The sequence below is a fragment of the Topomyia yanbarensis genome, chromosome 1 (assembly GCF_030247195.1).
Source record: "Topomyia yanbarensis strain Yona2022 chromosome 1, ASM3024719v1, whole genome shotgun sequence".
Classification (NCBI taxonomy): Eukaryota; Metazoa; Arthropoda; class Insecta; order Diptera; family Culicidae; genus Topomyia; species Topomyia yanbarensis.
The window spans coordinates 214,471,164-214,498,079 of NC_080670.1; the positions used below are offsets into that span (position 1 = coordinate 214,471,164).

The window sequence follows — 26,916 nt, forward strand, 5'->3', positions numbered from 1 at the left end:
TATAAAGAAAGGCTATGCAATCACTGTAAAAATCGACTTTTTAACCGAGGCCCGGAGGGCCGAGTATCATACACCATTCGATTCAGTTCGTCGAGATCGGCAAATGTCTGTGTGTGTATGTATGTGTGTGTGTGTATGTGTGTGTGTGTCATTTAAACTCACACAATTTTCTCAGAGATGGCTGAACCGATTTTCGCAAACTTAGTTTCATCTGAAAGGTATAACGCTCCCATAAGCTGCTATTGAATTTTTAGTTGATCCGACTTCCGGTTCCGGAGTTACGGGTTGAAGAGTGCGGTCACACAGCAAATTCCCATATAAACTGGTACCACCATAATGTTCAAATGATGTAAAACATATTAAAATTGATGTAACATTACTCTAGTTTGCGGGTCTGGATCACTAATGATCAATCAAAGCAGCTTTGACCACATTGGTCACCTATGACAGTTCATGACGCCCCCGGGGAACCCGCCAAGTTCCTAAGCTAATATCACACCCATTCCCCAACGAATTCTCTACCGATTTTTACGAACTTAATTTCAAATGAGAGATACAGTAATGCCATTGACTGCTGCTGAATTTCATTCGGTTCTGACTCTTGCTTCCGGAGTTACAGGGGTGTTAGTAAGGATACACTGGAATTTCCCATATAAATCGGTACAATCGTAATACCTCAGAGGCTAAAAACTATTGAAATGGTCACCAAATTACTTCTAATCGCAGATCTAGATCACTGATTGCCAATCAAACATTCTTTGAATATATTGTCCACTATCAACGATTCCGGAAGTCCGGAATTCCGGGCATATTCCACAATTAAAGTCACATCGGTTCTTCGGTGATGACTGAACCGATTTTCTCAAACCAAGTCTCAAATCGAAGGCAAAATATGCAGTTGAGTATTGCGTAGCCGCCCCTTCCCCCCCCTCCTCCCCACCTTGCCCTTACACCTCCCTCCTTCATCACTTCCCTCTTCTTGGATCACCCTCACGCCCAGATTTCCTTCATCCACCCCGTATACCGAAATAAGATGAAGGATTTCTGACGCATCCTCCACACCCACTAAACCCCCATTCCCTACACGTTCAAACGCATTCCACCAACCTTTGCAAATTATAATCACATGAAGATAACATTGAACTCATGCTTATTAAGCTAATTAAATATTATTCTTTTGCCTTTCTTATATAGAAAGGTTATGCAATTGCTCCAAAAACCGACTTTCTAACCGAGGCCCGGAGGGCCGAGTCTCATATAACATTCGACTCAGTTCGCCGAGATCGCAAAATATCTGTGTGTATGTATGTGTGTATGTATGTATGTGTGTATGTGTATGTGTGTATGTATGTGTGTGTATGTGCGGATTTGTTAACAAAATGTCCACATCGGTTTCTCGGAGATGGCTGAACCGATTTTTACAAACTAAGATTCAAATGAAAGGTATAATATTCCCATAGGTTGCTATTGAATTTCATTTTCAACCGACATCTTGTTCCGAATTACGAGTTGAAGAGTATGGTTACAAAACAAAATTTGTTGATTTTTCCAAATCGGTTTCTCGGAATTTTCTGAACCGATTTTGACAAACTTAATTTTAAATGAAAGGTCCATCAGCTGCTGTTGAATTTTGTGTGGATCCGAGTTCTGGTTCCTGAATTACAGGGTGATACGTACGATCACGCAGCAAATCCCGATTCTAACGAATTCTGCGATGAATGTAAAAAGGTGATTTTTTTTCCAAAATGTAAACACAACTGTTGAATTTGTAGATCTAGGTCCCCAACAGTCATTCAAAGTCTCTTTGGCCACACTGGCCACCATCGACGGATCCGGAAGCATCCAAAGTCAGAATAACGGTTATATTGGTTTCTCGAAAATGGCTAGATTTGCTCAACTTAGTCTCAAATGAAAGGTGTTGCGTCCCCAGAAACTGATATTAAATTCCATCTCCATCCGACTTCCAGCACCGGAGTTACGGGTTGTGGAGGTCGATCACATAGAAAACTCCGATTCAAACCGATACCGCGATGAATGCAAAAAGGTGCTCTTATATATACTTACCAAGTGTAATAAGAATGAAAGACATTTCCATAAAGTTATATTGTACGAACCAGCTATTAAATCATAGTTTGGAGAAATGAGAAAGGCACAATTGCACCTCTAGGTGGATTAAAACAGGTTTTTGGGTTTTAACGTTAGTGCCAATACCTTACTTAAGACTTTTTGGTGGTATCCAGCGGGGAAGCAATTACGTGAAAAAAAATCCTCCCACAGGCAGTAATTCGTACCTGCAACCCTTGGGACTCCTGTCCAATACACAAACCCTTATGCTATCCCTGGGCAATGATGACGTCCTAGGAAGAACACATGCTTATTGCATTGAAGACAGTGATCGTACCACTGCCTTTAGAGAGAGAGAGAGAGAGAGAGAGAGAGAGAGAGAGAGAGAGATCACACAACCGCCCGCTTCCACCCAACACATTTGATCTATTTAATTTCCCCACTAAACACCAAGGTCAGGATTGGCAGCGGCGCACAGTGGCCGGAGGCTGGCCAAAACCTCAAAAATTTATTTTTGAAATATTGATATTTTATATTTTTCCTAAATTTCTCATGTATTGAATGATGTATATTCAAAATTTTATGATCATTGGATAAGAACACGATTTTTAACACGAGTTTAAACGTACCAAAGTCCGGATTTTTTAATGATTTTCATTTCCGAAACCACCATTGCTCTGTTCACTTCAAATGCATGTTGCTCTGTTGATTTTGGTCCGATTTTAGCACAACTAGTTTCATTGTGTAGAGGAACGAAAGAACTTGGTTAGTGAGTAAAATATATTTGGTAAATTTGCTTGGAACTATGACTTTTTAGTTTAAATATGTTTGAGGTGGTCAGATCAAAAATACTTTGTTCACTAATGTATTCTGTACAAATTTCGAAATCATTTCGGAACGGTCACATAGTATACATTCTATGTGAAATTACCTCTACTTTTCGAATATCATGGTCTCGTCCTGCGCATAGGTGCGCAAAAAGGTTTAAGGAGATTTTGAAGCTTTGTTGCTGATATGGAGACGCATGGTGTTTTGTGTGAAATAGTTAGACAATCTACAGTAAACCAACACGTTCAACAATGGTTTTTAAGTAGTGTTCTTCATTTTTCATGATATTGTTGACATTGGTGAACAGTAACGGAAAATCTATCATGAAAACGGGATCATAGTTATAAGAAAGGTTCAATGACACTGTATGGAAAAATGCATTTAATATTTTACGACTTTTGACTTCAAAAATGAGCTCAGCACCTCAAAATTAGCTTAAATTGTGATTTTCAGCCAAATTAGGTAACATTTGAGGTTTTGTCCGACTTTTGTTTGATGAGCCGCCACTGTGCGGCGGTTCCCGAGCAAATACTCATGGGTTCAAACGCCACATAGCCCCTTGAAAAAACCTTAAACTTGGTCTGTGACAAAATTCACACCCATCAAGACACCATAAAATGGTCTCAATAACCCATAAATACACCAACATATGGTATTTTATATGGGATCTACCGGACCATGGTGGTGGTGGTGTTTTCATGGTTTGAACCCATTTCAAACACCCATGTCAAACCCCATGACCATGGGGATATTATGGGCTTTTCGTTCGCTCGGGTTGTGTGTGATCTCTCTTTCTCTCTAGCGGCAGCGGTACGATCACTTTCGCAACTGCGATAATCATGTGTTCTTTCTGGGATGTCATCATAGCCCAGGGATAGCACAAGGGTTTGTGCATTGGGCCGGAGTCCCAAGGGTTGTAGGTTCGAATCCAGCCCCTGGGAGGATTTTTTTCACGTAATTGCTGAATTACTTTAGCTTCAATATTTGGTTCAAAGTAAGAAAATTGAGCCTTCTTTGGTAGTATCCAACGGGGAAACAAATCGAAAAGATGAGATACTGTCCTTACCTGTCAGAGTGTACCTGTCTTGTCAGAGTGTAAAGATCAGAAGCATGGCTTGCAAACACAGTTCTATATTTTGATGCCACTAAACCAGGACAATTTGACAAAATTATTATGTAGCAATTGCATAGTATACCATGTTCGTCAATATTTAATTTAGTCTCGTTCTTCTTGAATTAATTTTTTAGTTCCGTATATTTCATTGAAGCTAGTCAAATCAAATAATTTTTCTTCGAATCCACAGTCCGTTGCGGACTTTGCTGCCTATTCTTAGTCTACAGGGTAATTTCAGGGCTAGGGCTACGACCCTACTAATCATTAAGAATTATGATTACCCTCTCAATCGTTAGGCCACTGTCCTCACTAAACGACCAAATGGATATATTGAAGAGTATTCTATCAATAGTCAATTAGTGTGTGTGTGTGTTAACCTTCTAAATCTTGCTGACCGGCAGTCGTAGTATGAAAAAATGTTTTCTGTACAATCACCCCATGCAAACAACCTAATCTCGGGATGTAGTAGGTGTTAGCTCTACCAATTTTCCAATGACCCATTTCAGAATGACAGAGCCCTAGCGGTACATTCCGAGGTCATTTTTCCGTCGGTATGCTCCGCTCAATTGTAATACGTGTACCTCAGTTATACCACTATTATAATCAAACTTTCGATTCCTTGCCACGAAAGTATGTTCAAGGAATTGGCGCGTATTTAATGTTTCATATAATTCGCTGTAATTGTGTTTAATACATATATTTTATGGGGATTCTCATCTTTTCACCTTAAAACATCCAGGTGGGATCTATCTCAATGTATTTTCTTCGAGTCTCGATTTCTACAAATGGTCAATTTATACGTTAACTCAACTGAGTTGAGGGTCTTTCCTGTAGTAAAAGAATCATTCACACTAGAGTATGTATATGGGAAAAAATAAAACCGAGTAAATCTCGTTTAAATCAAGTGCGTGTAGTTTCCGCTGCTCCTGGTGAACCGTTTAATCGATTGGAAATCATTCGCTAGGATTGACCAACTTGTTCTTATCATCTTGATCACAAAACATTCATGTCGTCTTCGGTGTTACCGATCTAGCTCATGGTAGAATGTTCTTGTTTGCTTTTTGCACTAGCGAATTACGCTTGTGTAATCGTTTTTTTCTAGTGTTTGAATGGTAGACTGTAGTAACATATTGCTTGCCATACCAACACTTTTCGATCAAATTAATTCAGTCGAATCGACCTTACATCCTACCCTACGACGACGGTGTAATATTGTAGATCTAGAAGGGTTTTCGAGTTCCATTTCGCATAGTTTTCGTTGTTCATCAAAATGTATGAGTCTTATTGCGAATACAATTCTGCACTTTAATCAGTAATTTTCTGCTTTTTATAAGTCTTCAGATTGTTTCGTTTCTTGATACGCTGGATCATTCCGACGCTTGCATTCGCTTTATTGTCCAAATCATATATCGACATTGGTTTATTCTTCCTAATTAAAGATACCTTTTTTCTGGATCGGTTTCGGGGTGAAAGATCGGAGTTGTCTGCCTCTTCCTGGCAGTTCGTCCAGCGAATAATGTTCCCCGAACTTGTTTATGATAGATTTTATACCTACATGATAAATTCCAAAGCGTTTCACCTGTTTACGTTTAGTTACACTATTTTTCACTTAGCCATGTGCTCGAAACCTTAATTTTTACTTGATGTTCAATGCGCGACATGTTCAAAAGGAAGAAATTTAACCTTACACAAAATGAACAAACGAAAGATGGAAGTCAAACGCACGGCATGCTACGATGAGCGCCTCAAAATCATTACAAACACGTGTGCATAGAATATTTCCGATACATTCCTTATATATAGATTTTGATTCTACTCGTTTAATCTCAGTAGCGTGGTTTTTAGTGACAATCCGTCTCTTTACCTGACTCACCCTCTCATTGATACGTACGTAGCGTGGTCTTAGATATGATAGGGGCTTGTGCTTCATTGGTCTTGGCCAAAACTTAAACGATAACAGTACTAGATTACTTATATGATGAAACAGGATAAAGGTTTTTCAAGATAGCCGAAATATACTCCAGTTGCATCTTAAATTAATGTTTTGCCTGCCAAACAGGCGAACAGATATGACATAAGAAAGAGACAGATGGTCGCTTTTCAACATCGCGAGGTATGTAAAATGAGCAATGATTAAATGATGACAAACTGGAAAATGGCTCGTTGTACTCGTCGTAGCCGTAGTTTTTTTTCTTATGTTTTGCCAATCATGGAGGCAGTGTTGCCACAATTTAATCTGTACCGGGAGTTGAAAAATCTTTCCTATCTGTACTCTGCTATAGAAAAATCTGTACCGGATTCTGTACCGAAACAATAACAAGGTTGTTTAGAAAAATTATTTTTCCTATACATATTTTTCATTTGGGGAAATCAAACCAGAAATTTTGACTCTTCTCTTTCACAATAAACCTCTTCACTCCTATGTGTTTTGCTCCCATGTGTGCATTCTACTCCATGGCCGCACACCTCAAAGAGTAGAAATAAAGAGGCTCTTTAGTGTGCATCATGGTCCCATGCGCACGGAAGCAGAGAAGACAACAAAAAAACATTTTAAAAACGTTCTTCCGATCAATCTTTATCTGAATCTGAATAGTTTGGTTCCCCTTCCTCCCTGTTTGCCAGTGAGGGGAGGCACAAAAAAGTGGCTCTTCAAGGTAACTCAATGTGCGAAATTTTGCATCTCTTGGTGCACAGCTCTTTCTCTTTTTCGTCTTCAAGTTTCTCTTTGGACGGGTGATCTCCACATCGCAGTGTTCTTGTGCCGCTCTTTTTTTGTGTTTCGCTCTTTGTGCACATTATGGGATGCATCGCAAGGTTAAATTATTTTACTCTTCTGTCATCTAAAAAAATCTGTACCAAACTGTACTTTTTTACAAAAATCTGTAATCTGTACCGTACAGAATCTGTACCAAAAACGCTTCAAAAATCTGTACCTTTCTAGATAAATCTGTACTTGTGGCATCACTGCATGGAGGTTTTAATCTTAGAGTCATTCTCCTCTTATTTTCAAGTTAGCAAAACCTATAACCCTACACGTGAGGCTAGAAATCGAATTCAGGTGATAGCTGTAGTTGGTTCTGGTACAAGGGATTCTTAAGAAGGGATCGAATCTTAGACTCTTCGAAAATCACAACAATTTATTAAAACGCTGTTCTTCACTCTCATATTCAGTTCCAACATGTACGTACTGTAGGAGTGATACAATTCGGAATTTAATATTTGAAGCAGTTTACTTGGTCGATTAGAACAATAGGAAACACTTTATTGAGTATGATAACTTTAAAGTCAAGTCCCACGTATATTGAGCTTAGTGATAACGAGGTGCAACTTTTCGCGCTGGCTAGGTCTAGAACCGCTAACGCAAGCGGCAGATTCACATTACAGCAGTATTCTGGAGGGTGAGACTGCCACTAGACTGCTTATTACCTCTGGAGCAAGGCATCCCCTGCTCAGACTACGATGTGGACCTATACGCTCCTATTGTCCAACCAGGAAGTAAAATAATCTACGACAAAGGGGAACATTCGCGCCATTATTTACATATAAGCGATCGCCTAAAGCTCTAAGATGAGTCCGCCTGATTTTCAGAATGTTGTGCACTCAGGAGGGTTAAAATTTAAAATGGAGCTTAATCTCAAGGAAGTGACCAACCTACAGTTACACCACGCCCGTAATTGTGTACTGAAAATCCAGGCCTGGATTGTGGGCCAAAAACAATCCAAAAACACGCGTTACATTCAATGCAAAAAGCTTAGACGATTTTAAGAAAAGAGGTGATTTCGGAGTTTTATCAAAAATGTTGATTTGAAGGCAAAAAACGATTTTTGAACAAGTTTTTTTTGCACGGATTATGCTTTTATTCTAATTCCTTAGAAGATTTTTACAAAAGGACAAACGTCGGATCTTCAGGTTTCCTTTTGACCCACATAAAAGAAAAAAATAATCATCGTCTCACCAGTACCGGAGAAATTGATATAAAACCCGGAGGCCCGAAGATCGTTTCCTTTTGGCCCGCACTTCTTCAAAAAAGCGAAACAGTATTAACGGGTAGACGCCAAATATCGATGTCTGAGACCATTTTAATAACCATGATAGCGACTTCCGGCTTAGCGAAATTCTCTAAAACCCAATCAATTTGGATATTTTTGGAACTGGCTTGACGAGTAGACGCCAGCTATCGATGTATTTTGAAAACCAAGATGGCGACTTCCGTTTCGGCGAAATTCTCTAAAACCCCATCAATATGGGTATTTTTAGAACGGGCTTGATGAGTAGATATCAGATATCGACGTTTGATGCGCTTTTGAGAATGAAGGTGACATCTTATGGTTCAAATCTTTCTCTTCCTATCTGACTTTTGAAACCAAAAGAGGGGAAGTCAATAACTATAGACAAGATACGCTGTGCACCTACTCTGGTTCACGCCAATTCTATAACCAGGCGGCTCAGTACGCAAAGCCATGCGCCGAAGCCGCTAAAAAATCAACATGCAACGATCAATACCAGCAAACAGTCATCGACATGCGCTGGTAATCCACAATCGAACAAGCAACCGATGCATATTGTATCTGCCAGTAAAAAGATTACTTACAAACCAGCCACAGAAAATCTGCGGCAGACATACATTTCTTACGTTTTATATATTTGTTCATCATTTTCTAGAACAACTACCAAATATAGAAACGCATCCCAATTGGCCGATACGAGTTGTGGTCGGAGGCTAATTTTCCAGGATTATGGATGGCGATGACACTCATTCGTCTCAAATCGTGTGGAACTTGTTATATAAATTCCACGAGCGGAATCTGGCACATTCTTCAATAAGTTGAAGTTGATTTTTTCTAGGGCTTTGTTGTTGCAATGCAAGAAAGTAAGTGAGAACTCCACCATTGAAAATGGTAGTTCGTTCGCAGGGATATGATTTCGTCCCATCTCTTGTAGTTGGCAGTGAATACAAATCCTGCATTAAATCCAGTATTTTCGCCGGCTGGAGTAAGGGGTCCCTGAAGCAGCCAACCCTATACTCCAAATGATCTTCGCACGTCAAACTATTATCGAATACCACGCCTTCAATTTCGACATCCCTAGCGGGAAAATAGACACAAAAGTCCTATGGTAAGGCTGTCGATTTAGAACGTCAACGCTCCCTCTCCACTGATTTACTTCGATGGAATTGAAAACAGTGAGCTTTTCTCATCTCAATTATTTTTTTGATTATTTCGAGTCACACTGAGAGTTTGATCTAAATTTGCGACAATTCGCATTTAGTTTGATACAGACATTGGTCAAAAATGTCCTTAGTTTAGTATTGAGATATATGATGTTTTTAATCAGCATTTAATGACAGTGGTACTCATTCAAAATGGAAAATGGTAAATATCAACCCAGTAGTGTAAACACACGCTATTTATGTAATTGATTATACTAACCATCTATCCACACACACCAATAAACAGCGTGCTATAATGTAAAAATATCTATTGGCTCCGTTAAACTCACGCAGTGGGCTGTGCCCAATAAATTAATTTCAACACAATAATAATAAACTTCGTAAAAAGTTTTGTCAAATGACAAAAAATCCTATCTTACCGGTGCCATTAATTTTCTCATGCATTTTATTAAAGTTTTGGTATCTAAACAAAAGCAAGATTAGTTTATTTTTTATTCATTTCATTTATTACAATCATGTTCGATATTTGTTGGCAAGTTCTCTCCAACGCTTGAAGCAGATAATGAGACAACCGTATTTAGTAGGAAAATGTGTGCGTAATTTGAAGGTTTTTAAATTACCTTTCCTACCGCGAACTTTTCCTCCAGTCAGTCTGTATTAAAAAACGAACTGCGCACAACCTTTCCCAGCCGTGAAGCATATTAGGATCCATCATCAACCACTTATTTTTCGGCTGTCATGTTACCGCGAAAGGTTCAAAAACCCCACCACGTTCAACAAAGTGTGTACCACAAAAACTACACACAATCCAACCATCTTCTTCAAACTCAATTCCCAAGTGACGAGATCAGATTTGACCTTCTCCTCCGCCGGCCCGGCCTGGAAAGTCGTTGTTATTAGGCTCTCGTTGCCATGGTCTTCTAGGCTCTAGGTAACTACGTGCATACGTAACTAATGCGAAGCCAACAGCAGAAGAAGAAAAAAATTATAAAAGAATCAACTCACCTTAAAAAAATGCCTGTCTCAGCTTAGCTCCCCGTGGTTGGGGCCGTCGAGTACACACCACGTAACACATAGCTGAAACGCTTTGGCCATTTATTTGCCACGATGTGCGCGACGCGAAGTGCTTTCTTTGCCTTGAGTTCATCCCGCGAATCATAGCCTACTCTGCGCTGCGTCACGCCACCCAACAGCAGCGCCTGCGCACGTTCAAAAGAAAGGGTCCGTTTGTTCTCCGTACCTACTTACCTTCATTTCTTTCTAGCTATTTTCCTATGCTCAACCACCGTACTCGTCAGGTCTCAATTTTTGTAGTAGTAAAAGTATTATGACAGTCACTCACACACATACAGCATAATCACCAATGCAAACTCAGCTGCTCTTTTGCGCTGACTTATGACTATTATGTATTATGCTGTCGATCGGGTGGTGGTTCAGCGGGGATGAGTAGCGAGGATGGGAGCAGAGCACTTTTCCTGTCTTCTTCACATCAAACCAGCAGTCAGTCAGTCAGTTGTGATGATGCGGGCGGGAGTTTTACCGTTACCTTAATTAGTATTGCCCCTGCTCGAGTCTCGAAGTTCTTCCTCGTCGTCGTCGTCGCCTGCTTTATGTAAAATTCCAACAAACTCTCATCAATCGTCGATGTTCCGTCACTAGGAGGTGTATCAAAGCAGGCGGTGGAAATGATTGTTTTTTTTTCGGAGTTTTGATCTACGAAAGGTTTGGATTTTCGCTGGAGAATTGTTTTGCTGTGTGGGATTGGATTGCTTCGATCGATCTTAGCTGGCTGACGTCAATGTCGCTGGTGTAAGCACGGGAATGTTTTGCAATGGTTTTATTTTCGGTTCGTCCGAAGAAGTTTTAGAATCTAGGAAAATTTTAACTCGGAAAGTTGATTGTTTATCAAGCGTAAACTAAACTGAACGTAATTTGTAAGTATACTTTAGTATATTTGTGTGTATTTTTCACGCTACTGCGTACGAGAGTCACCGTTTACAATCATCCAAATGAGGCAGTGAATTAACTTAAGCAAGTTTTCTGAGTGGTAAGTTCTTAAAAAATTGTGACCATCTGAAAAATTTGAGATCATTTTAACGCTGGTTGTTGTCCAAAGGTCTGAATGAAAATCAAGCTTTATACAGTTTTACATATTTTTTTATTCGTTGGTGAACTTTTTGCTGAATGGTCTCATATCTAAGCAAAATTAAAAACCTGTAATTTATACGTTCAAAGGGTATTTTACTGTAGAATATATCTAAGTTTTCAATATAGTGGACACGTTTTAAAATTTGGCCGTTTCGATAGTGCGATTTTTCATATTTCACACGACAACAGCTACACACAAATTGTATTCAACTTCGAAATATGTATGACTAGTACAAATAATGGAAAATGACCATTGTTCGTTGCGCGCTCATAGGTTCAATTTGTTACGTAAGTCGCGTCTAATTTTGGTTTATTGAAGGTGCATTGCTTACAAATAAATGCGACGACTCAGTACTTGTTCATTTTTAATGTAGCCGGCAAGTGGAGCAGACAAGCGTCTGCATGGACGCGAGTAGACGGAAACGAAAGAATTGATGATGTTTCCACAACACTGAAATAATTCAACATGGTGGCATTTTATAATTATATTCGAATTGACCTTATATTTTGCATCACTCTGGTTTGGTCTCTAACATTACAAATTTAATATTTCTTCATTCATGTCTGATACTATATACTAGCTACTTCGAGTTCTTTTATTTGCAGATTTTTCGGTAACTTTGGAAGGTCAAGCACAGTACCTGTTTGCACGGAAAGCATCATCCCAACAATCGGTTTTATATTGAAAAAACAACGGTTAGGATCTAGACATTATTGAGAAAATGTTTGATAGGAAAAGCCACATTTGACTGAGCACCGTCATCACATTCACGACGTCCGATACTACAACAGCAGTCGATTTTCGGAACTACAGTGATATTCCTATGGCTGAACATGCAAGTTATATGGTCTACCTTATTTTGTATAAACCGTCGTAACCAAAAAATTAAGAGTCCTATCGATTGTAAATTTCACTCATGTAATGTTCACTTATTATAACAATTTGCCAATGTTACAATTTTTAAGTGATTTGGTCTCAAATATTGTTCATTGACGATGTTGATATCATCTCCGGTGACTATTTTGTACTCGAAGTTACTTTTAACCTGGTATGACCATCTGACAAAATGATAATCCTCCTGCCCGTTAGGTCGCTTTAAAGCTGAAACTTTATAGCACAAGCTTTAGTTACATATACCTTCGCTTGAAAGACTTACAGCAAGGATCACAGCCGCCTGCCCTCAGACTATAGTCTCTTTTCAAACCATCGGTATGGTGTGCTAGGTTGCTCGCCGGAAGCGTTTGTCCATTAAGTTCGGTCAGGTATCACAACACCAAATGGAAGATCAAAAACCTGCCTAATTGGCATACTATCTGTTGATGTGTTTATGTGCAACAGATCCGAGATAAATTCCAGAAGTTTAAGGTACCCCATAACATCATTGGATAAATACCGATAGAGATTTTGTATCCGTATGGAACAACATGCTGACTCCTTTCAACTGTAAAGGTACTAGGTTAACATTGCTTCTAAGGCAATCGTTTGAATCGATTGCATTGCCCCTGTGATTGTCAGAAAACCCACTCTTTGGACATTTGTTAATTCTAGACATGTTTGCTTTCAATTTTTGGCCACCAATCCATTGAAGTATATGCACCCATTGGTCTAATAACTTAAGTGTAAAGCCAGCGGATCAATCTTGGTCTAAAGTCGTATTTTTCGCCAAGATGTTTCACTTTCAAAGTCAATTAAACAGTGATTCCTTTAAGAATAGGTGGTTTCAGCTAGAAGTTCCCTTTCCTTGCAAATGTAATTGGCGTGTTTTTGAAGATTTATGCTAAAATTATCTCTTGCACTATGACATGCTTAAAGCAGTTTGAATACAATCCGAAATCGTAGATTCATCCTTGCCCGTAATAGTGATGACAATGCGTATTCCATTACTTACAATTCCAGACCTTCCAATTCGTTTAGGAGTCCATCCACTATCAGGGACCACAGAAGCGGTGACAGCACTTCTCTTTAAGGACAGCCTTTAGTGGTTATCACGATTACGATCTCGTAGCTTCATCTAGATCTTTGAAGTCTTAAGCATTGCGCTGGAATGTCTTCATCCATGTCCAAATTTGTTCTATTTGGGACGCTAATAGTTTTTTCGATTTTTAAGTCAAAGCAAATATGTTTGTGATCCGATAAGGACGAGTTTTCAGACACATGCCGCTTACTGACCTTAGGACTGAGATAGGTCGAACAAATCGAGGACATATTCCTTGTTTAAGGCCCCATGCTTATACGTTTTACGGAGTGTTCCCATGATTTAATGTCATTTATGAATCCTTGTGTTGAAGTCCACGAACGCGATCTTCTACTACCTATGGTTCATGGGTTAATCCAATTCGTTTAGATTCCTTCATGTGCTTTCTCCTTAACACCGCTGTTCTTCCGGTTCCATGATCCCCTCCTTTTTGTACTGGTTCCTGATAGAGCCTCCTGGATATAGTCCGGAAGCGGATTATTTTGTAACCGTGGAATATTCTACGGCAGGTCTGTTGCCCTGTGTAGCTGCTTTCTCCTTTTTGGTAGTCACTTTCTCTCGGAGAAGTTGGTATCTGCTTCCAAGCTGAGGTTGGCTAGAATTCCAGTGATCTGTTGGTTGAGTTACCTCTATCCACAGTGCGATAAATTGTGTTGACCGCCTATAATTCCTATGGCTGTTGTTTCTGCTGTTGTTGTTCGAAATTGTAAGCCGACAAACCCACATTTTCCATTCCAGAACTTTATGAAGATTATAAATAGGTTGATAAATATTGATAATATCTCACTGACATGTGGAATTCAAACACAAGAAATTGTGCGCTTGAAAGACAGATTGCGCTTCCAGATGAACCAGAGCTTCACCTCATCACTCTCAGATTCTGCACAAGGCAGTCAGTTGAAACCGGTGTTGCTTTTGTCCCCAATTTGTACTTTACGGGCGAATATTTTTAGATACACCAATTAAGAGATCAGTTTCTTTAAAATTCTGCTTTAAAACTAATCTGATTCTGCAGTTTACATATTTTTACTAGGAACGTTCCAGTCCTGTGTGCAGGTGAAGAGAATGAGTCTTCCAAACTTCCTACTGCGACAAATATCAATTTATTTCAAACAATTCAAGCAAGAAGTTTTACCCGATTCTAGTTTACCGTTAATTGTATCAGCACCAGATGATTTTTTCCTGCCAGCGATTCGCTGTCATTCAGGTGGTCAACGATCGGGGTTAGCTGATACTATACTACCAAAACGCTGGTGGAGCAAGCGTGGAGGAGTATCGCCTTGCAGTCTCTGACAAGTTTCGACATCATCATCGTCGTCAAAACACAGACTGGGAAATAGTGGTTGTTATAGGAGATTGCCCAGCATCTACATTTGCTTTTACGTCAGGAGTACCCCCAGGAAGCCCCTTGGGACCGATGATGTTTTTGCTGTTTTTTAATGGTGTACATCTAGTACTGACATTCAGCAGTAACAAAATTGTACTCCAATTAGAACTTCGACGCACTAATTACAGTGCGCATGGAGTCATCACTGGTCAACAAAGAATTTTCAACCAGGGCACCTCAGTTTTCGATTTCAACGTTTCTCGGCAAACTATGCGTCTACGATTTCCCAACATTTTTACCCTTAAAATCGCAAGAGGTCTCAGAGGCTTGATGCAATTCTTTAATATGAATGAACTTGTATTTAGAAATCGAGATGATCGAGCGTTTTCGGGCTTCCAATCCTTTCGCTGATAAAACGACAGAAAAGAGGCTTTCAATTTCACTGGTTCTTAGGAGCTTCTTGAAGTCATAATTTTGGCTTGCCTTTTGGCAGGTTAATGAATATGTTTACAACGGCTGCAATCCTGTTTTATCGGATTTTTCTTAACTATTTTAATAGCTAGTTCAAATAGGATATTTAAAATTCCTACAACCTCGAAGAAATTCGAAAAAAATATCCTAGATGATTTAAGAGTATTAACCATGGAAGCTCAACGAAAGTCAAACATAGAGACATTCTGCGAACTTTAATAAAATTCGACGAAACTCAGTATAGTAAAATCCACAGCAAAAATTCAGGAGCTTAAAGACATGGTAAACCACGAAATCCCAGTTACCGAAATGGAGACCTGGAATAAACGGCGACCGACATTTATTTCTATGTCAGGAATACCACAAGAAAATCACTTGTGATCGTTGATGTTCCTACTGTACTTCAATGATGTATTCCATTATATTCTCTATGATTCGCTCAGTTGCAGATTTCTCTAACAACTTCAAATTAGAAAAATTTGTCTCATTTCACACATTTTTTTTCTATTAACTCGAACAAGGCAGTTCTGCCACCTTCGAAAAGGTTCTCTGAAGCTCAAATCTAACAGCATTAAGTGAATCCTTTAAAATGTCCTAGAAATTTCAAGAATCTTAATTTTGGGAAGGCCTTCAACCTTTAAAAGGCTTTCTACAAACTTCAAGAAAATTCTATGAAATTCAGTGTTATTTTATGAACTACGGCGAAGTACCGCAAGCTGCCTCACAAACTTAGTAAAGTCAAACAGCTATCATAAAGGTTTTACTAGCCTCTCCTGAAAGTCCAAGAACTTGCAGGAAGGTCCCACAGTCTTTAGGAAATTCTACAAACTTTAAAGAAATTTACTGAACATAAAATATTTTCGATGTTTAGGAAGACAAATCAGCAACGGACAATGATTTTTTTCCCAAATTTTTATAATACATGTATTTAAAACAACTGTAAACGCTGAATTCCTTATTGTCCAAGAGATACTCTATTCTAAACGGAACAGGCGAGTTCCAATTATCACGTACTATGCTCTGTCAGAGCAACACTGCGGTGCAGGCTCGTACTGCTCGCAGGTCAGAACAAGCGCAGCAAAACTAGCGCATTTTCTCAAATTATTTTTTTAGTGTATCAAAACCCATTTTATGGGTGAGAATGGTGCATTTTTGCTTTTTGACACTTTCCACTAATTTTACCAAATATGTGCGTGATTTGATCCTTTGAAAAGTACAGTAAAATGGCGGAAATAAGAATTTCTCACTGCCATATATTTAAAAATTGCGATTTACTCAGCACGGTAGGTCTTTCGTTTCGAGGTGGTCTACCAAGCATTTCTGATTTCGCAAGCCAAAAAAGAAAGTTTTTAAAAGTTGAATTCCTTTTATTTCTGCTTCGTGAGATACCGGATGGATTATTTCGAACGATTTTTGCAACGGTCTCCAACTGTCAGCTAGGCCAGTGTTGTTTGCTCTTTTGTTGGAACCTCCCTAGAATTCCGAATAACGTGTTTTTCTATGGCTCCCTTAACTGTTGAGTAAGCGTATGAAAGCAATGCTCGCTTGACTTATTCTACACAGCGAGAATGGTTACTGCTTTTGGATTTTCTGCTGTTAATCGGAGAAGCAAACTTTTTCACCGACAAAAGTGCTCATCAATTCTAAAACAAATAAAAGTTACAGTTCAGAACAGTGGTGAGCAGTATGCTTCGCCAAAACATGCCATGGAATTTTTTCTTACTTAAAATGTTGCAACACTTTATCAAGCAAATCGTTTTGATTCAAAATTTTATCTAGTTTTAGTGCACACCTGTTTCTTTTGAAGTACAGCATCAAGGCACAGAGAACAGACGTCCATCTTCAGCATTCAACTTGTGTAAAATCTCTAACGGTTTCGAAGGTAGTTGGGATATCCAAACCAGGTGCGCTACTGTCGTCATGTTTTTTTTTGTTTGTGGCTGAGTTCGACAGAATTGACAGCGGTTATAGTCTAATCCACGATGACGTCATCATTTTCATTTTGACAGTAGCTGCGGGTGTGCCTGCGTTCGATGTTTTTTTTTTCTTCTTGTGTTGTGTTTACTTTTACTTGAAAATCAGCGATCACAGCTTTTGTTTATCCAACTTTATTTTGATAGTTATAGTGATTTTTATTCCATATGACTCGTAAATGTGTAGTAGGTAAATGTAAGTCAACTGAGAAGACATCGGGAGTTCGTTTCTTCCGTTTTCCTGCTGTGAAAAGCCAACTTCCAGCATTGGTTAGAAAACGACGAGAAGAATGGAAACGTATACTCGCATTGGAAGATCATTACAATCCAACGAATGCGTACATATGTAGTTTGCATTTTGTTACCGGTGAGTTGTATGTAATTAAACTATGAATTTGAAAGAATTCAGTGCTAATTACATTTGTAGGTAAAGCAGCGAAACTCACGGATGTAACACACATCGATTGGGTACCCTCACTTAAGTTAAACGAGCCTGAGAGCAGTGGTGTCCTGGAGAACATGGAAATGTTGAATCGAAGTGTAGTGAGATGTAGTGAATTACATCAAATCCCCCACGACCGCTTCGAGTTGTTTGCTAGTACCCAGTACATGGTATTGTTAACAGTACAAAATGAAAATGTTGATAAAAATGGTGTAGGAATAGAAAAAAACGGATTTCATGATAACGGTTATGAACCATTTTCAGATAACGGTTATGAACCATTCGTAAACTATCTTACAAATCAACATCACATAGAACCTTGGATCAAACTGAACAGCTCTCCGAGAAAACCCGAAGAAATTTTCTCTTCCGAAGAATCTGAAGAAGTCGTCAAACTAGAAAAAGGTACATCGAGATATATAATAATCGCAACTCTGAACCTATACTACCGAAAACAAGTTACACAGATTCCCGTTACGGTCAACTTCATCCGGGCGCTTTTCTTCTTCGTGTAAATGGTTGCACCTATACGAAATTTTTTTCGTGTGACCCTTACAGCGGAAATAGGAAATGTTAACTTATTAAGGGCCGATTTCTTGACCGTAACTCAACTTTCAACAGTTATGCGCGGGTGAAGAAATCGGCCCTTAGATAATTTAGTCATAATTTTAGAGTAATAATCCTCTGGCGAGAACTTAACAATGTTCAACAAGGTTTGGTTTTATTACAGATGAAACGGAACATTCCAAATCCTCTGCGAACCATTCCGATGAAAATCACGAGTGTGGATTATTAAAACGATACCGTTTGGAGTTAGCAAGATTGCAACAGCGTGTTGACTATTTAGAAACGGAGCTACGGAAATCAAAGCGAGGATTAGATTGGCTAGAAAATGACCGCCGGTGTAATCGATATACTGGCATTAGCAAATACTCAACGTTGAAAAGTATTTTCAAGTTTGTAGAAAGTTGCTTATTCAAACCCTACTGTGCAATGACAAAGGATGAAGTCTTTGTAATGACATTGCGAAAACTTCGAAGTAATGTTTCATTTCATGAACTTTCGGAAGATTACTCAGTGTGTGCTACAACAATTTCGAAGTATTTTCACCGAACAGTATTCGCAATGTACGAGTGCCTTAAGTATGCAATCGAAGTCGTATCAAAAGATACAATCGTTCAGCATACTCCTCGATCATTCAAACAACAGTATGGGGATAGAAGGATATTTATTATTGACTGTTTCGAAGTCAGTACAGAGAGACCGTCTAATCCTAAAGCTGCGAACGCTCATCATAGCGCTTACAAACTTATGCAAACAACGAAATTTCTAATCTGCCTAGCAGCAGATGGAACGGTTGTGTTCATCTCCAATGCTTATACGGGACGATGCTCTGATCGCTTCATCGCCAAACACTCTGGATTTCTCGATATTCTCGAATCAGATGATGTAGTTCTTGCTGATAAAGGATTTGATATCCACGATTTAATCACATCTAAAGGAGCTACGTTAAACATTCCCACATTTCTTAGAAAAGATACTCAATTAAATCCGTTGAATATCGAGAGAGATAAACAAATCACGTCGCTTAGAGTTCATGTAGAACGAATAATTGGTGTTCTGAAAGCCAAATTTACTTACCTTAAAGGAACAATTCTAGTCGACTCTTTGAGACGATTCGAAAATGGAATGAATGCCGTTGATTTGATTGTTCGTTTGGCCTGTATATTAGTTAATTTTAACCGATCTATAATGCATTAAATGCTTGTTGAAACAAGAAAACTATAGAAAACATTTTTTTACTTCATTCCTTGAACTCTACTATTGTGAAAACGTCCACACCGAAGGTTCTTTCTTAGTGTCGCAAGTAAGTATGTTTCGATAAAAACCCAGGATGATCAACCGGAAAATGAGTCAGAATTTAGGCTGGTTCTAATTCCCATTCCGGCTCCAGTGCCACAAACGATTCCAATTAGAGTCGGTTATCTCCCTAGAGCCGGAATACTATCTAGAACCAGCCAGCATGGCTCATTTTTCGGATGAACTTACTGAGAAATATGAAGCTACTTCATCTCGTTCAAACGGAATTTGAATTTGATTCGGAATCCTGAATGGATTCTGTATGGCATCCAAATGAAATGCAACAACCGATTGAGTCGGGATTGGTTTTTGTGTTTGAGCTAGAATCCTTTCAGGATTCCAAGCCGGTTCTGCAATGAGTTTGACTGGGATAAGTCGTCAAAATGTACACATATTTTTGTAATAGTGACAAAATATAGAGTATTTACTGGAACATAAATCTATATAAAGTAATAAGAAATACCTTCACATTGCATATATTAATAGTATAAATCGATTTTATAACAATTCACACATATAACTTATGTGTACGCATAAACAATTTGTAGGCACATAAAACATTTGTGTTTGCTTGATACATTAAGTATTCTTTTTAATTAAAATTTTATATGCGTTAAGCAAATAGAATTTACAGTTGAATTTCTACCAGTGTATGCAATTAATGAATAATATATATATATATATATATATATATATATATATATATATATATATATATATATATATATATATATATATATATATATATATATATATATATATATATATATATATATATATATATATATATATATATATATATATATATATATATATATATATATATATATATATATATATATATATATATATATATATATATATATATATATATATATATATATATATATATATCGATATTGAACGTGTACGGGCCGCTTAAGAGATTTATAAAAAAGATCAGGATAGCAGTTCGAATAATGTTATTTTAAAAAGCAACAACAAACCATTATAACTTATTGATAGTCATGATTGTCTTCGTTTTCACTGCGTCAGGTAAAACAATCTTAATTATTACATGCGTTATACTCCTACGATAGTAGCTTGTTCGTGAAAAAATTACTAAGGAGCTCAGGAAGGATGATACTACGAAAATATTGTTTACTTCTGTAGATGCAATAGTTCCATAGTCCAGGATCTTTTTCAACTTTTATAATAACACTTTCTGTTTTACTCCAAACTAGTAAATATGCAAATTCCGACGAAGTTAAAAATATTTGGGATTGAATCTGATAATAGTAGGCGTGCGTTTTGACAATATGAAATTCATTTCCATCGTATCGAATGAACGAATTTGGTTTGTGTGCAAGATCCTGTAAGCTTAGTTGTTCGTCTAAGGAGCTCTTCTTGTCCAATCTGTAAGGACATTTGATTTCAATTACGAATTGTCCACAGCAAATGCATTGGCCTACGCCATCTGGTGAGGCAGCTAAAAAAGGGTTTTCACAATCAAGAAAAATCCCGCAATCTAGTAGTTGAACGTTATCGTGACTTTCTGATAGCACGTTTTCTATGTGATGTTTTGCAGTTTTTTCGTTTCTCCGGCCGTATGCTAGAGCTGGTGTATCACATTTCATCAAATACGGGTGACAAATTTTTTTAATAAGTGTGCGCTTGGGAGGAGGAAATTCATGCGATGCATTAACTACTTCTTCGAGAATTGATGCAGTTATTCTGCCAATCCGCACCCAATGCCATAATTCAGATTCATTTTGTCGCCTTGTGCATTTTTCTACTATTTGCACGTCTAAATCACTGAGCTGAAGTTGAATTTGATTTGCGATAGCTCGAAGCTCAGCCAATGTTTTAGTCTCATTCGCAGGAGAATAGTAATTCTGCAGCATTATATTTTTGTTGTAGAAGAAACGAGTGGGAATATTTGATTCTTTGCAATTAACGCATACGTAATTTGTGCAATCGCAAATCCGGTTCAGTATAACAGCATCTCCGCCAGCTCTAGCAATTGTTTTCAGCAAACCCACAAAATCTTCCTTGCTTTTTGTGTACGTACTGTCATGAAATTTTTTGATCTCCTTCCCATAATCAGTATCTTGAACCTGTTTATATACATCTTCTTTAATCCTTTTAGGTGGTTGGCGCCAGTATGCTGGCATACCTGTTACGGTAGTCTGAAATTAATAAAATATATTATATTGACGTCATCAAAATATGCATTTAATTTTTCATTTATCAAATTTTAATTTCCTTCAAATTCCTATCCCGAGTTCTTTAGCTTCAATATAAAATAATTCTAATCAAAACCGTACTCCTCTATATAATTATGACCTTGGGATAAATAATGATTTTAACATGTATTGAATATTTGCATGCGTAATAGCGCCGCCTAGCAGGGCAATTCCGAGATTCTGTTTTCACTATCCAGAAAGCCTTGATTTATTAGACAACTGCCTGGGATACTATCTTCCAAAATATGAAGTCTCATATCAAGTCAAAACATCTTGACTTGTACGATTTTGGTTGCATTAATGTAGCTGGACCAGGGTTGTTAATCGATAATTAATCGTCATCGTCGATAACGTTAACCACCAGTCAACGTCATCGGAAACTCCGTTAACGATAATGTATCGTCGGATTCATAGTCATCGTCGATAATTCATCGGTGGTTATCGCGATACATTTTGCGTTACTTTCCCGTTTATTGGAGTTGAAGTTGATACGGTTAACTTTCAATTGTTTAGAAATAAGTAACTATTAAAGGACATGTTGTTGGCAGTTGAAAATCAATAGTATTGGACATTTTCTATGCACAGGGGGGTTAGACGATGTGTAAAAATGGAATTTTTTGTCAACTTTTCGGGAGTGTTTTATATTGAAGGGAATGTTATTAGCAGTTGACAATCAATAGTTTTGGGCATTTTCAATACACAGGGGGTACGACGATGTGTCAAAATGGATTTTTTTTCAACTTTTAGGGAAAGTTTATTATATTGAAGAAGTTATTAATAAGTGAAAATCAATAGTTTTGGGCATGTACCGTCGGTGCGTCAAAATAGATTTTTTTCCAACTTTTCGCAAACTTTTTATATTGAAGGGCAGGTTGTTGGCAGTTGAAAATGGATAGTTTTGGACATTTTCAATTCACAGGAGAATCCACCAGTGCACAGTGTTTCCAAAATGGCAAAAAGGTGAAAGAAGTTCTTTGAACCACGAAAAACATTTTTAGCTATAGTGTCTTCAGCAAAGTTTATTTATATTTTTTTGCATTTAAAAAGTACTAGTTAGGTGATTAATCCCTCTAAAGCTGAGAAGCAAGTTTTTGTTTGGTCATTTAAATGAAAATAAAAAAAACCTTTTTTTGGCAAAGTTGTTGAGAATATCTTTAATATTATTTTCGCTGAAGAGACTATGTGTCTATCTGTCGATTTAATTATACGTTTGTGAAGATTTATTTGATATACCCCACAAAATTGCTTATTTCAAAATACTTTTCCTGGTAATTTTGTAGAATTTCAAAATGTTCCAAGATTTCGTTCAACATAAGAAAATACAAAATTTTTGTAATGTTACTTTATTTGTATCTCTTACAACATAGAAGTTATCAAATGATTTAGTGTCCAAAAAGAAATGTTTTGGTATGGAAGCCACAAATTTCCGCAGGTATAGCTTCACCAAGACGAATCTGTAAAACAAACACTATATATACTGCAAAATATACAAAAATAATACTACTGTACTGTAAGACCTCCTAAGGGAAATTTTTACTAAATAATAAGAACGGGTTATGAGGCTTTGTCGAGGGACTAAAGAAGATTATTGTAACCACTGCGGTTTATTAAAAAGAAAGGAAAAAATATATTAGTCTTGGTGTTTGCGTTTCGACATCGTCTCTTCAGAACCAGAAAAAATATGTGCCGATTTTGTCAATGTCAATTCACCTAGGGGCTGATAAAAACGGGTCTTCACTGTATTCAAAAACGACTAAAACTCTATTATGAGGTCATTCATAAATTACACTACATATTTGAGGGTAAAAGAAGGAAGCATGAAGCATCTTGTTACATAGTGGAGAGAAGAAACGGTGGAGGGGGCTAAAAGCTTCCCAACTAGAAAAAATATACATTGGAAATATGTATATTCTCCTTTTTAAAATTCAAAATCTAGTTTAAATTAAAATTATAATAAAATCTGGTAATCACCACACGACTTAAATGTGTAGTATAATTTGTGAATGGCCTAATAATAGTGGTTTAGTAGTTTTTTTCAATATATGTCTTTGCGTGATAAAAATTACTAACTACACAATAGCTCAAAATTTGTTTCTTCATGGTCAAAACAATTTTGATCACCTTTTTGTCGAACTGTGCACCTGGGACTCTTCTGTGCGCCAACTTACTCGAAAAATTAAAAAAAAAATCCATTTTGACACATCGTCGGACCCTTCTGCGTATTGAAAATGTCCAAAATTATTGATTTTCAACTGCCAACAACTTTCCCTTCAGTATAATACACTTTCCCGAAAAGTTGAAAAAAAATTCTCTTTGACGCATCATCGGACTCCGCTGTGCATAGAAAATGTCCAAAACTATTGATTTTCAACTGCCAACAATATGTCCTTCAATAGGTATTTATTTCTAAACAACTGAAAGTTAACCGCATCAACTTCAACTCCAATAAACGGGAAAGTAACGCAAAATGTATCGCGATAACCGATGAACCGACGATGACGATGAAAACGACGATACATTTATCGACGATGACGATGAAGGCGACGATACATTATCGTTAACGGAGTTTTCGATGACGATACATTATCGTTAACGAGTAATGCCGATAAATTATCGCGAAAAATGTATCGTATTAACAACCCTGAGCTGGACTCCATACGGGATTCACTAAGGATTTCGAACCGTTCCGCCGTATGTTATTGAACTTGGAACCCATTGAACGATAGTTCCATTTAAAACTTAAATTATCACATACCCGTCTGTCCGTCGACTGCGCATGCAAATTAGCCAAGTAGTAGAGTATGGCACTCACATGGGAGCAGGTTTCACTGACACCAGCAACACAATTGCAGTGTGAGGACAAAATCGTCCCTCGGTTATCAATTATAATCCATGGTTGCAACATTTTTTCGTTCATCCGCATTGAATGGACCACCTAAACAAAGAATTTTCGAATGTTTTCTATAGAACTAGCAAGTGAAACTATTTTATTGATAAGGCTTACCTTTCCCACAACAACGTATTTTCCCTCTATTATCATGCCTTCGACCGTATGCACAAATCCGCTTTCAAATTTTTTGTAACCTTCCAAACTACGGCTATTTTTCATTGAATTGCCAGTATACGGCGATCGAAAGTTTATTAAAAAATCAACAACACTTCCAGTTGTCACGGATGTTGGTAGATCGCACAGCCGAAATTTTATACAGTATGGATCAATGTTTCCAATAACTTTAATTTTATCGATGTACCTCTGGTACACATTCGGGTTGCTCTTCGGCAGTTTCTGAGCATAACTGGATAATTGGAAAACGTCAATTTGGTTGCTATCGATGTCCATTACCTGTATCAATCGATAAATAAACGTCCTGTTAGCTGTTGTTAGATTTTACACATCGGAAGACAAAGAGGTACCAAGAACAATATTAATTTCACTCACAAATAACGATATTCTTTGACTGTAAGCTCTAAACAAAGCTACTCGTCTTTGATCTAATATACAGTGTAAACTGGCCGATTGTCGCGCTCAATGAAATAACAAATTATTTAATAACGGAAAATAACTGCTGCAAATCGTTTCAATAAAATGTAAACAATCAAAACACTGGTGCGAGTGCAAAATATACTCAGCAAGAAAAAAACAACAGCTGTCATTCCACCCGCAGCAAACGTCAAAACGGTCGGGAAGTTGAAATCGTGGATTAGACTATTCCTCTTCCAGAATGAATTCCAGCTCAAATGCATCAACCGATAGAGTCGAAATCGGTTGTTTTCTTTGAGCAAGATTCCATACTGAATCCATTCAGGATTTCGAACCGGTTCCGGAATGGATTTGACGGATAGTTGGGATAGGTTGATGTGGCGGCGCTAGTGTTTATCGTATATTAATTCAAATGTTTACACACGTTTTTTAAATATTTTTGTTCGATCATGGATGTCTGTTCTCTGTGATCAAGGGGTAATCCCCAACTCAAAGACTCACCAGAGATGGTAACCCTATTGTACTTTCAAAAGAATATATTGTTTTTTTATCAATATCAATCAATCTTTCGGATGAATTTTCGAACCTCATTTTTAATGCGAACAAGTTCCTCAGCAATTGCAGCGGAAATTTTCTTCCATTGCCTGGACATTGAAGGTGGTTTTGGTCAATTTTTTTCCTCGAAAATTGCCTTTTAACTATTTCTCGATAATTTTCGATCGAGAGAAACTGGGGAAAGTTGGGAGGTGTCATATCTTTATAGATGAAATTTACTCTATTTTCACATCCGGTCCTAAACTTAATAGCAGCAGCACGATGTGACTGAATGCGTAGTAAAGCTCGTTTTTGCAGACATCACTTTGATAGTATTCCATTCACTTGAAGTTTGCTTTTCCGATGTTAATTTGCCCAACTGCATATCCGCGTTTCCTAGCCGCAACTCTGTCAGAAAATCCTGGTTTCGTGGGGTTTCGTTAGTTTCCGCAACTAGTGCGCAGAATTAACTCTCATCACTTTTTTTCTATTGCTTCAAACATGCACAAAACAACCTCAATCTTAAACATTTAACGGAAATACTTGGTTAACAAATTTACTGTCCAATACTTTAACCTTCGATTACTTGAAGCGCAATCTGACAATCACTAAATTCTTAAACTACACTCACAAAATAAACTAACACTTTTTTTAACTCCACTTTTCCGTCTATTCCTCCTCACTCTTCAACATTTTCCAATCAGAATCGTAACCACCACCTGTTTCGCTTTTCAGCCACGTTGCTCTTCACAGGTGACAACACAACACAAACTACCTGCTACTACCAGCCCAAAACCGAACATCTGCTGTGTCGCAATTCACATTCTACGCTGTTTCCCCTTTTTGTTTTCTCAAATTCCAGTGTCTGTGTGTGTGCTGACCGAGGAAAACATAAAACATAGCTCTGTTTAGCCCCCAATGAACCCTGGCAGGCAACTTTCTCCTTTGACCTTCACTGACTGGTTGGTGGTAGGTGCCGCATGAATCCACCTCTGGCCCGGCTACGGTAGACACAGAACAACGCACACACACAGTCAGTTTAATTTTGACGTTTGGTGTCGGGAAGCAGGCAAACTCTGTTTTCCAGCCTACTTCGCTGCTCGTGAGTGCCGGGCGTCGCGCGTGTGGGTAGAAGAATAGCAATTCATCCAGACTTGAACCTACCGAATGAAAGTGAGATTCCTAGAACATGGCGATTGTAAATTAAAAATCGATTCGAATGCGATTCAAGGGATGGAGTAACGCCGGAGACTCAGATGAACGGTAAGACGGGGAACCAGATAATTGGACGATTTTTGCGCAC

The 26,916-nt window shown here is 37.9% G+C and overlaps 2 protein-coding genes across 2 annotated transcripts in view; both read right to left on the bottom strand.

The window, feature by feature from the left end:
- LOC131692223 (low-density lipoprotein receptor-related protein 2) overlaps positions 1 to 26,916 on the bottom strand; it is a 120,005-nt gene that overhangs the window by 78,445 nt on the left and 14,644 nt on the right. The gene's annotated exons all lie outside the window — the stretch shown is intronic.
- LOC131676232 (uncharacterized) lies at positions 20,821 to 24,938 on the bottom strand. The gene is made up of 4 exons (XM_058955352.1): positions 24,603 to 24,938; positions 24,354 to 24,533; positions 21,317 to 21,541; positions 20,821 to 20,841 (listed from the first exon to the last, which is right to left on the bottom strand). Exons 1-4 carry the CDS (start codon positions 24,936 to 24,938, stop codon positions 20,821 to 20,823), a joined length of 762 nt encoding a protein of 253 aa, XP_058811335.1.